Source organism: Dicentrarchus labrax, unplaced genomic scaffold (genome assembly GCF_905237075.1).
Source record: "Dicentrarchus labrax unplaced genomic scaffold, dlabrax2021, whole genome shotgun sequence".
In the NCBI taxonomy this organism is placed as follows: domain Eukaryota; kingdom Metazoa; phylum Chordata; class Actinopteri; family Moronidae; genus Dicentrarchus; species Dicentrarchus labrax.
This window is the reverse complement of record NW_026136717.1, coordinates 2,154,555-2,166,805: the sequence shown is the minus strand read 5'-3', so window position 1 is coordinate 2,166,805 and position 12,251 is coordinate 2,154,555. Positions and strand designations below refer to the sequence as shown.

The 12,251-nt window shown below is 42.2% G+C and overlaps 1 protein-coding gene across 4 annotated transcripts; it reads right to left on the bottom strand.

The window, feature by feature from the left end:
• Nucleotides 1-606: 606 nt before the first annotated feature.
• On the bottom strand, nt 607-12,078 carry sf1 (splicing factor 1). 4 transcript variants are annotated; one of them, XM_051428548.1, is made up of 12 exons: nt 11,675-12,078; nt 10,685-10,816; nt 8,855-8,930; nt 6,026-6,178; nt 4,877-4,966; nt 4,565-4,748; nt 4,278-4,393; nt 4,036-4,143; nt 3,758-3,953; nt 3,448-3,670; nt 2,408-2,572; nt 607-1,868 (listed from the first exon to the last, which is right to left on the bottom strand). In XM_051428548.1, exons 1-12 carry the CDS (start codon nt 11,934-11,936, stop codon nt 1,537-1,539), a joined length of 2,037 nt encoding a protein of 678 aa, XP_051284508.1. In that variant the 5' UTR covers nt 11,937-12,078; the 3' UTR covers nt 607-1,536. The 4 variants fall into 4 exon arrangements, with proteins under 4 accessions (XP_051284508.1, XP_051284505.1, XP_051284507.1 ...); XM_051428545.1 differs by having other exon boundaries at nt 3,448-3,673; nt 10,685-10,819; nt 11,675-12,077; XM_051428547.1 differs by having other exon boundaries at nt 10,685-10,819; nt 11,675-12,077.
• Between the last annotated feature and the right edge of the window lie 173 nt (nt 12,079-12,251).

The following is a 12,251-nucleotide window of genomic DNA, read 5'->3' as shown; positions in this document are numbered from 1 at the left end:
ACAAGTTCACTGTGAGTTATGTTTTTAGTAAAGCTACACAAGTGCCAACTCAATTTTGCTAATGGCCATAAGATGCATTGTAAAGCTCAGAAAAAAAGCTAGTTAGGAGACCTTGAGTTAAATTTTTTTCAAATACTACATAACATTTCCCACTACTTTTCCCCAAGCAACTGAAATGATCTTTTTCTTTAAGAGCAGAAAATGTAATTTCCAGTATTATTGAGTCATTTATTTAAATGTAATACCATTCATTGGTTTACGTTACCAAAACACTATGTACTTAGATTCAATATGGATAAGTGTGTTTCTTCTGTCCTGCAGAGAGAACACCGTTTTCAAAATAAAACTTCTATAATGGAGCATAAAAATGTGCTATGAATGCCCGTAGTAGAAATATAACTGTATATAAACTTTTAAGAGACGTGTGTTTTTCCTAAGCACAGCCGTCCTGGGAGGTTTGTGAGGCAGTGGACACCCTTGACAACACCGGGTTATGTAACATGTGAATGAGGCAGCCAGAAGGGCCATGCCTAGATTCTTGGCAAGTATTCTGACACAAAGGCGCTCACATCCATGAAAGGAGAAACCAGCCTGTACTCACGGACAAAAAGGTGAAATGGATCAGTTTAATGCTAAACCAAGCAAAATTTCAACAGCTATTCGTTCAGGCTAGCGCCGTAACACAACAGACCGATTCCAGAAACCGAGTAAAACTAACATTTTTTTTTCTCTAATAACTTGAGGGACAAACGCAAAATTTTTGTCCTTGCAAAAGCAACACAAACACTGCACACAGCGTCTTATCAGAGCAGAGAAATGCAGAAAAACAAGGATACATCAGATTCTCAACAGTCAAGTAGTGCAGGAGGTCAGAAGCTAGCAGCATCAAACCCCCCTTCTCAAACTCAATGTCACAACTGAGATGCAGGCAAGTAAGAAAAGAAAAAAAACAATTAAAACCCTGGGAATTTCTGGAAAACAATCTGAGACAGTACTACAAAAAGGTTTTCTGACAGAACTAAGAAAACACTTCACATCTCGTTATTACAAAAATATTAATCTTATTCAACTCTAAGCCAACATGGGGAACAGGACAGGAGTATCAATTTGTGAGTGAGGTGTTTACAATGGATCATGCATGCTGAACTTCAATATATTAAATCCAATACTAGTCAAGTGTTTAGGACTGAGTTGAACATTGGAAGCGATGAGACTGTTCTGGCGGGCGATTTGAGCTGTTTATTTGGTATACAAGTAACGTGACAAACTACGGTAGCAATGCAGAACATGTGGCTGAGAGCAGCAGTGTTTGTATGCACACAAGGAGATTTGTGTTAATACAAACTTTAAAAACAGGAAAAATAACTCATTAAGTTACGCAACTTTACAAATTGAACTGACACAGCCTTTCATTGTTTCAGAGATGTCTTCACAATATCAAGGATCAATAAAAAATAAAGCACTGGTTATATTTTTTTCTGTGCGCACACATCCACAATGTGCTGCAGGGGGCGGGGCAATTCTTCTGTGGCAGGGTTAATTCTGGGGTGGAGGAGGTGGGGGGGCCGGAGGCATGCCAAAGGGGGGCATGCCCGGTACCCCCATCCCCATCATGGTGACAAAGTTGGAAGGGTCCATAGGGGGCGGGGGTGGCGGTGGGGCATACATCATGCCTGTTGAGCCTGGAGGTGGTGGGGGTGGAGGAGGAGGTGCGCCCGGGGGCAGTGGCGGCTGGACGCCGGGAGGAGGCGGCACCATGGACGGGGTACCCATGGGTGGTGGGGGCTGGGCTCCGGAGGCTGCAGGCTGCTGGGGCTGCTGCCATGGAGGCAGGGTGCCGGTGCCAGGGCTGGACGTGGTGGTGGTGTCTGGAAGAAGGGGGTGGGACAGCTGGGGGTTAACTCTTTACTGTCACCTCAAATTATAAACACACACCCCCAATGATCACTGATCAACTCTATTATGATATGGCAGCTACCAGTCATCTCTACTACTACTAAAATCACATCTCCAAATGTGTTAGGTTAACTAATTTGTAGCAGAGGATTGTGGGAGTTTTCATTCATGCAGAAACACATTAAGTGAGGATTTGTAGTAACCACAAGCAGATATAGGAGAGCCAGCAGACCTGAGCTCACTTTAACCTTTGTGATGACCCAAGCTGCAGTGCAGTGGGGAAAAACTCCAAATAGCAGCTGATTATTGTCCTGACTCAAACGCTTTGGTATTTGGGTCACTCAACCTGCCAGCGTCTGCCGCTCTGGGCTCTTCATACAGAACAAAGGACAAAGGAGTGTGTGATTTGGTTTCTACCATCTTACTGTCCTCTATACACAACTTTGCACATCGAGTAGTGAGAGTAGTGAATGATGGATTGGTTTCGGATACAGTTTTTGTGAGCTCTTACTCTGTTGCCAGGGCAGTGGCGTGCTGGTTGCCATGCTGCTGGTGGGAGGGGGAGGTGGAGCCTGCTGTTGCCATGGTGGCAGAGGTCCAGAAGGGGGAGGAGGTGGCTGGTTGCTGGGAGGAGGAGGTGGAGGCGGCATCATGCCCATTGGAGGAGGCAGCAGGCCTACAAGGAAACCAAAAGTCAGACATTTTTCTTCCACAGTTTATTCTACTTATTGCACAACACAAGAACGAGTTGGTCTTGTGCAGATTTTAGGTTATTATTTATAATGCCAAACTGACAAGCTAATAAGAGAATTCACAGCAGTTAGTTTTCACTACAAGGTTGCTCCTGTCTGCAGTATTTCAAGAGCTTTCCAGGGCTTGAGGAGATGATGTCGCAGTATCATAATCTAAATATTTTCCTTTCATCCACTTGGAACTTTAGAGAGCTGACAGATACTGGTAAAAGATTTCATTTGGACTCAATATATTTCTCTATGGGAGGGGGGTGATTTTAACATTATGTGTCAGGGATTTTACTCATGTCGAGAGAAAGTATGTGGGTCATTTTTTAGCCCCACCCCAGTAATAATTACAGCAGCATTTACCTGCTGTTTGTGTCTGAACAAAAATAAAGTCTGACATGCAGGACCAGCCCGTTCAGTTTCAGATCTTTCAGTTCAGAGTGACATTTGATTCTTGTGTTAAGGGGAAGTCAATCACTTTTGCCACAACATGCTTACATTAAAATGTAGGCCTGTAGGTATTTGGAAACCAATATTACAGAAAAAAGACCCCACAAAAGCTCATCAAATGGGCTGTTGTACTGGTTAGCAGTTCCTGACTGCAGTGTATCTATGGGTGTACAGACAACTATCACAGCAGAAAACTTATGGTTATTTATTTGTTATGGACATCAAAGATAATGATTTCCTCTAGACGTTTAAGTCACAGTGGATGATATCGACGTTGAGTTACTGAGGAGCACAGTGAATATTTGAGTGACTGCATCAGGCTTTTGAAAACTTCCAGAACCCTTTAAACGTCAGCTCTTACCCATGGGGTGCCCATGAGGTCCTGGACCCTGGCCCATGGGAGGAGGAGGTGGCTGCATCCAGGGGGGAGGCAGGCCGTTGGGGTTTGGGGGGCATAGGGGGCCTCCCATGTTGGGCATGGGAGGGGGGAAGTTGTGGGGTCCTCCGTGGTTACCATGCCCTCCATGCATGCCGTGGAAGTTCCTGTTCTCAGTAGGTCCAGAGCTCATCCAGGGGGGCCGATTCTGCTGTACAGACAGTCATCAGTAATTTAAAGACAACTTTCTACACCGACAGGACATATGAATCGTGCAGTTGTGCTGATAACTAACCGGTGGCGGCTGGTTATTGTTGGGTCCCGAGGACCGAGGCCCTCCTCCCTGGGTGCTTGAGTGTCCTCCACCAGAAGTGGGGACTGGAGCCTCCCCTAGCTCAGCCATAAGGGACAGATACTCCTTGTCCATGCGAGCCTTGTCCTGGGCCGACTGGGGAGGCTCGCCTCCTGTCGCTCTGTGGGCAGCGAACGAGCTACACAAAGAAAAACAGAAATCATTAGTTCAAAAAGATAACACTGTACTAGTAAAAGAGACTTTAGTGAACTGATCATCACCTGGTGTACTTGCAGTCGGAGGAGATGTGGCCTGCTCCACCACACTTGGTACAGAGGGTGGTGTTGGTGATGCTGCGGGGCTCAGCATTCTGCCAAGGACGAAGGATCCTGCAGAGACAAACGTTCTGTCTTCAGCACGCTCTGTAGCTTACATTGAGTATAATGGACTTCTCCAATGCCCATACATTCATCACCACATTAACATTGAACTGTGCATAAAGCTCCAGCACTGTCACACTGACCTGTTGTCGTCTTCCCTCAGTGTGCCATTGAGTCTGGCAAGCTCTCTCAGCTGCATTTTTCGTAGGTCATTCTGATCCTCAGGTGTCTCAATGCCTTGCTTCAGAATGTTGCGAATCTGTGGACACACATTTCTCACCATTAATACACTGCACATAGAGCTGCCCCAAAGGCACACTGGAAACATAGCAACAAAACGCCAAATCATGTCACTTCAGTGTAACAAGCTGAGCCCAGATGGAACGTCCAATGGGAGTGTGATGCATCAGAACAGCTGAGGGTATCTAACCTGCTCCACGGCTTTCTTGACGTTCTCCATCGTATTGGCAGTGACGAGGGCATGAAGAGGCTCATCTTCCCCAGGCAACATCTGTCCATCCTTTCGGCCTACCTTCCCTTCCTTCACAGAACCCTTGCCCCGGATCATGATCTTGGCGCAACACTCCTTCTCAATGTTCTTCAGCGTATTGCCACTGGTAAAACCAAAGAGGAGAAAAAGTGAGAAACCAAACTCACTTTTAACTGTGCTGAGCTGTGTCCTTACTTGCTTATAAAAGTATAAAAAACATAGAACATGACAGTAATATTAGGTCCAACTTACCGTGGTCCAATTAGGAGACCAACAAAGTTGATTTCAGGGTATTCATCTTGGGGGATCATAACTTTGTCATTGACTCTGGTGGCTGGAGGCCTACAGGAAAGATAAGAGATAAGCATTTAATAAGAGCAATGATTTCTGATTCTCTTAAAAGCCATGGTAGATATTTTATCAACATCATTACACCATATAGAGCTTTATATAAACATCCATTAGCCCTTTTCCACTGCAGGAACTTAACCAGTACTCTGGAAATTCTGATTATCAGAAATCCAGAAAAACAAAAAAAAACAAAACAAACATTTGAAGCTTTGCTCCATAATGCTGCAGATAAAATTTTTTGTGCCATATTTTGTGTCTGTGCACTTTGAATGAAGTTATAATGATACAATGATGTGGGGTAACATTACTGTTGTCTATGGAGTCTGGTGGTCAGTGATAGCAATATTAGGGCTGCTTTTGGTTAAACAAAAAGGTCCATCTCCGTGGGGATCTACTTTTAGTGGACGTACTTTGATCGGTGCCTTTGTCCCGAAGGATTAACGTTCGTGGGTAATTTCACATCTAACTTAGTGAATAAAGGGTTTATTCTGACCAAACCAGTGCTGGTGATGGAAAGACTGTCCAAAGACTAACAAACACAGTTTTAAGTTTTTTTTTTATTTCTGTGCCACGTTTTGGTCTAGAAGTATCACCTCCTGAGCAGTGCTAAAATGTACTTCGAGGAACTCTACTATAAAGAGGGCGAAGAACAATGGCAACAAAAAGATTGTGATAAATACAAATGCAGATCCCACTGTTCTGGATGCATTAAAAAAATTAAAAAATAAACTCATACTTGCATGCATACTATGCATATAACCCCTGTATCATAATACATATATCACCAAATTCTTGGAAAAGGGGTGCAAGTTACTAGATTTCTTGTTAAAATCACATCTCTAACCAACTTGAAAAATCTTCACATTGTACAATTTCAGATTTTAGACTACTATGATCATCATTTTACAACTAATAATGGCTGCCAAGTCAACTTGGACAGCCACTGGCCACAGGCAACACTATTTTTTAAATTTTTTTTTAGGTAAAGGTAAATTAGCACAGCCAAAAAACAAAGAGCTGGTTAGTGGAAAACAAAGGAATAAATCCTACTTATAGTCTGCAGGAGGTTTGAAATCAGGGTTGAGTCCAACCATCTCAGTGATGAGGGAGTGACGCTCCTCCTCAATCTTCTTACGTGTGCGATACTCGCGGGTGTTTAACCGTTTACCCTCACTGTTGTAGATGGGCTCCGGCGAGGGAGACCTGAAAACGGCAGACAAAAGACAAGAAAGACATCATTGATACCTTTCTGGAAGTGGAGCTCTGCCATTAACAATCACACAGTCTCCCTATAGCTAACTAAGACTTTAAGAATTTCAGATCTTCAGTCGGAGTTTTAAATCAATGGGTGCTGACATGTCTAAGAAACAATGATGAATTTTTAAAAAAAAAAATCGGTTTGGAAATTTGGATCTACTGAGAGAATTCTCAGACTATGTGACTCATGGCCAGTGCAAGAGCAAACTCAAAAAAACAAAGAAAAAGGATGTAGGAACTCTGCACTGACATTTCAAAGGCTAGAGTCCTTTCTTTTATACAATTCAGGGTAAAAAGGGGGCAACCAAAGCTGTATAGTGGTAATTAACCCAATACACTGGAGGGGCATCAACCACAAAAGGAAAAAAAACCCAAATACATGGCCATTACTAAACCTGCATACAGGATTGTTGGCCTACAAGAAAGGAAAGTTGGAGGTAAGAAAAAGAAACCAAAGCAAAATTCGCAATCCTAAGCAGAAACGCTGGCTTTGAGAGTTGCTTGGTGTTGACGTGGCGGAAGAGGTCCGTACCTCCCCTTGGATGCTGAAAACCTGTGTTGCTGCGTTAAGGAGGCTCTGTGCTTGAAAAAGGGTTAGGTTGATGTGGGGTAATTTGGGTTAGAGAAAAGGAATTAAGATTAGATATCCAACCTTTTCCTATGCTCTCCCATCAGAGAGCCACATTTGTGTCCATGTGATGTGAAGAGTGAGAAAAAAAATTGGTTTGTCCCATTTATGAAACTTCCAACGGTGACAACCTGAAACACCCCCAGTTGGTTCTGTCACATTAGATCGGGGGAGTGATTTATAAGAGTGCTGCAGCTCTGCAATCAACTTTTTAGTTGCTGTGGAAATGTCTGATTATCAAGAGAAACTCTATACAGTGTACAGACGACAGGGACTCTAGCTAGTAAAGAGGTCAACTTCACACACTCTTGAGAGCAAGCCACTTCCTGCGGGAACAGATCCTTATGGAAACTATGTTATAAGCTGGCCGCTGCTTTTCCACAACACATAATTCTGGGAGTTTTCTTCCAGACCCTGAGAGTCCAGAGGGAAAACCGGCACACGCCCCCCTTCCCCCTGGGTGGAAATGTTTACAGCTACATTACGGGAAAACAAGAAGACAAGCGGCAGAATATTTGTTAAATCCAAGATAAAACCTATGACTCACTGGTATGTTATCGGCTACACGCCATAAGCTCAAACATCACTGGCAAAAAGTTAGAGAACATCCAGTAAGTAAAAAAGTCAGGCAAGGCAATATCAATTGATGGGACTGTGTGAATCTAACTTTTCCAAAAGAGCCAATTCATCTGAACTAGTTCAACTTCAAAGCTGGTAAATAATTAATACTAAAAAAGTCATTTAGACCATAGAGTAAGGTGTATTGACCCAAACCTGTTTCAGAGGGAAATCTTTATACATTATGCATTGTATATGTATTCATATAGTCACACAGCACTCTACATCAGACACACAAAACAAGCAGTGGGTGAAACAATGATGATAAATGCTAGCAGCCTAACGACTCCACCTAACTGTCAAGTCAAATGAGAAATAATCCAATAAAAAAGGTGAAAGGCGGTTATCTCTGTCCTAGCAGTGACTTGACTAAAATACTAAACTCATCTTACACTGACCTGTATACAGTGGGTTGCCCAGGCATTCATACCCCCTGCTCCCTTTACAGTTTGGACATTTGCAATGAAATTATTGGAGTGTTTTTTTTACCCAAGATTGAAACATTGTTTTAACTGCACCATAAGGAAACAGATCCTAAAAAAAAAAAACACCAACAGTCCACCTAAAGATGGCAATTGCTCAACTGACAGATGTGACCGAAAGCTAAAAAAAATAAATATATATAAAAAAATGTTTGTGAAGTGTTTTGGTCAAACGACCGTGTCCACAGGCAATTTGTTGCACATTGTTAAAAATTTTAGTTAATATAAGTTTGCACTTTGCCAATCGCTTCCATGCAATATTTAAATATATTTAATTTTTATTTCAAATGGGTAATACAATTTATGTTTCATTTTGATGTAATTGCAGACACTGTCTCATTGTCTTGGGTAAAAATATAAGCATATATTTAATGTTTTCTTTAAAGCTGCACTAGAGAATTAGTTATTGTTGGGTTTTTTTTTTTTTTTTAAATAATGGGGGGGAACTTTCTGCACAGTCCAAATTTTTAAAGTCTTAACCATGGAGCTATCCCTATCTTTATTACTAAAATAGCAGTTTAATAGACCTACTTAGACAAATCTACCATTACCAATTCTAAACAAGCTAACCATAAATATAAAAACAGCTAAAGCTAATAGCACCAGTAAATGTACATTCCTGTACGCTTACTGGAGTCTCTGAGCTTTACAAATAGATGAATGTAGATCAGTTCTCCTCTAGCACTAGGCTTTGACAAAAACTAACATGTTAAACAATATTGCCCTTCACCTAGGAGATAGCTAACTAAAATGCTACATCTGCCAGCTAATTCTACTATGCAGTCTGAGATTTAGGCTAACAACCACATATATACTGAAAATCAACATTTGTCTTCCAAAAAGTCAAGAAGGTAGAGAAAATGTTACTGTTCATGGATTTAATCTTTTTCCGACCTGTCCTCAGGGTTAACAGGGATTCCCAGGTCTCCTGTACGCAGTTTACGAGTCAGGTCTTCAATCTGCAGTTGGACTGGAAGAATTCAGGTTAGGAAAGAAAAACAAGGATGGAGAGAAATGTGGTTACCACAACAACATCAGAGAGACAACGCTCTGCACATTAGAGCACGGTCTCATACATTACTGAGGCAAAGACAAATGGTGAGTCTGTTAAATAAAGAATAAGGGGAGATCAAATGGACATCTGGTAAGACTCTAAAGCATCATATCAGAGGAACACATTACCCAATATAAATATGTCCTAGAGGTCATTTACATTAGCAGAAACAGGACTAAGCTTTTCTCAGACAATGATTAAACATGGCAACATATCAGTAAATGTCTAGACCATGATTCCCAAAAATGCCTGCCAAACTATTGAGATTTGAAACCCAGGTTGTGGCTTTCTTCATGTACTGCAGCACGCTGCGTTTAAGGCTCTGGCATTTTAAAGGACACATCGGGTCTAAAAATCACTGATTGGTCTATTTGTTTTGCACGTTTCAGTAGAAAAAAAAAAGGTAATCACAGTCACTTTTTGCTCTCCACAGATCTAACACTGAGGGGCTGCAGTGACAGAGACAATTATTACATTTAGGAGGCAATGAAAAAATAAATCAGTCATTCCATGCACATTATGAGAGTTGTAATGAAATATACCCCCCCAAAACACAGAGATTCACTGGTCACTGAAACGATTACTCTGGGTTATAGAGATGAATACAGGCCCTGTGAATTGTGGTTCACAGAAATTTCATCTTAAAACGCTTCCCTTGGATTGTTTTAGGGACTCTACTGAATGAACAAAGGAAACGATAAGTGTGACAGCGGAAGGTGGGCACAAATGAATGTTTACATACCAAAGAACAACAACCATTACCAATGAGTGAACAACATCAATAACGATGTCAGTTATTGACAAAGGGACTAGTCTGCTTCAGAATACCCAGTTGAGGGCCTGTGAAGGCAGTATGTTGGTGCTACACTGCTGCTGGAAGGCATTTGTGGTTGAAAAACAATTTGCTTTATATGATCACACTGGGTTAACTAAGAGCACATTAACAAGTGTTTCCCACTTTGCAATGCCCACTAAATCAGCTTGTTGAGTCTTTTACATATGTTGAATTGACTTGCCATTGAAGCAGCATTGCTCACACGTGGACCAATAGAAACAGAAGCACACTTTAGCATATTAGGACATTATGAGTAACGTCTCCATGCACAGGAACAATACTGATGATGTGTAGGGGATCAAGCAAGACAGTGAGCAGTGACCTGCAGCTCAGAACAGATAGCAGCAAGCAGTGGTGTTTAATCATCTATCTCCTCTTGCTAATGGCTGCCCAGTGGTATGCAAACCATAAGACCACAGAAACACTTGCCACGGCAGAACCACTTTACTTCCATTAAAGAGAAATAATCTTAATTAACACTTTATATCATCACGTTATAATCATTGCTCGTCGGAGGTAATTGCTTCGTCTCAACAGTTGGAGCAAAATTAGACATTTCCCATTTTGTGTAACACAGTAAAGTTACTGCCGAATACAGCGGAAATGTGATAGAAGGTTTGTGGTTGGTAACGCGTCTTGTGGGTGCCTTTAGAGAGCTCTAACTGTTGGGAATTCAGCAACAAGACATAAGTTTAACATTAATACTGGTATGCACCATGTAAGGAAACTAGAACCTCAAACAGATGTAATTGTTGAGACGTATCTTAAAACAAACCTGCATTTAGAATTTAACACAGCAACCTTAATTAACAAGAGATGCTTATTAAAAATTTACCTATATAGGCTCTCTCTTGATCCCGGGTCAGTCCAGGTGGAATGACAGTGGGCATGCCCGGTATGACTGTCTTCTGATCAGGCGTCTCGCTGCTCCAACGGCTCTTCTTCCTCTGTTTCTTCTGACCGAAGTCTACTGAGAGAAACAGGAGATATTAGCCATGTTAGCTGTAGCTGTGATTACTGTTACTGATGAACATAAAGTCAAGCGCCACTCAACATGACCTTCCTTATTGGCTTAAGAAATGGGAAGAGGTGATGAAGAGGCTTTAATTTATTGATAAAAGTAAGACGTGAAGACAAACTATATAATGAAGTACTGTAGTGCTGCAGAAATGCCCTGCACTACAAATGCGTTTATTGAAAACATTCTCTCTTTGGAGATGCGATACTGTTTTGGACAGGAAACCTTACCTGAATTGATTTTAGTTCGTCACCGTACTTATCGGCCACGAGTGTTTTAGAGAGAGTCCTTATCCGTTCTCCATAACATCTTTCCTTGACCTCATGACGTTTACCACAGAGGTCAATGTAAAATGTTTTGGAAAGTAACGTTGCCATATTTTTGACTATTCCACCGCAGCACTGGACTGAATATAGGAACAATACAATTTAGCATAGATACTTAACCAGATTCCAAGGAGCCCTCGTTATGGTTGAGATCAAGCGGTACATCTCTCAATAACACATAACACGGCACAGCAAAGCTAACGTTAACGTTGCACTGACTGCTGTCTAACATTACACGTAAGTTAAATGCCATTATTACGCTAGTGTTCGTTATTAGCTGTGATATTTGCAAATTATAAAGATAAACTATATATAAACCCCGGTAAATGAGAACATAGGGAGCAATATTGGTTTGCCCCCTAACGTTAGCTGGGCTGTCTCCATTTCGTGCCAGGGCTTCATGTGGGCCCATGTTACTTAGCCACATTAGCTTGACTCATGCCGCATCAAGTGAACGTTAAGAGACGTTCCGTTAACTTACCTGGTTTGGCCATTCCGGCCCCTGCAGGTGGTTGTTGTTGAACCTGTGTCGAAAAACCTGTCCCTGGATTGAACTGGTGTGGCTGCGGAAAAGATGCATTTGGCATCGGGGGTTGGAAAGCTTGTAGCGACGGAAAGGATGCTGGCGGCCCCGGTGTTGGCATCAGCCCGTTCCCCGCACCAGGCCCGGCGTCAAATCCTCGTTTAGCGCCAATACTGGGGTGCAACTTCCCTAAAGGAGTTGCGTTTGCTCCCGTGGCCATTTTCGGTGTACTCAAATGGCTTAGTCTCTGTCAAGCGTCAGTCGACTCACGTATAAATGTGTTTAAATTGAGAAAATATCAGAGTAGAGTATAGCCCGCAACCCCCTTGCACATTACTTTAATCAAAATGGCGCCCAACAGAAAACCACAAAGGATGATGGATTCCATGGAGGTGGTGACGTTCCGCTGTAGTATAAAGCATTTCTATTGGCCAGACCAAGCCCCTCCCCATAGGCCTTGTTCTATTGGGCAATTCCTTCTTCCTTATACTCATTGTGCCATTCCTGCAAACTGATTAGCTCATGTGACTATCAA

What these genes read in the sequence shown, in the direction of transcription:
- sf1 (XM_051428545.1), bottom strand. Translation starts at nt 11,936, where the DNA reads ATGGCCACGGGAGCAAACGCAACTCCTTTAGGGAAGTTGCACCCCAGT. An exon ending in GGCCGGAATGGCCAAACCAG is followed by an intron (nt 10,820 to 11,674) that starts GTAAGTTAACGG and finishes TGTTTCTCTCAG; the next exon opens with TAGACTTCGGTCAGAAGAAA. An exon ending in TCAAGAGAGAGCCTATATAG is followed by an intron (nt 8,931 to 10,684) that starts GTAAATTTTTAA and finishes GAATTCTTCCAG; the next exon opens with TCCAACTGCAGATTGAAGAC.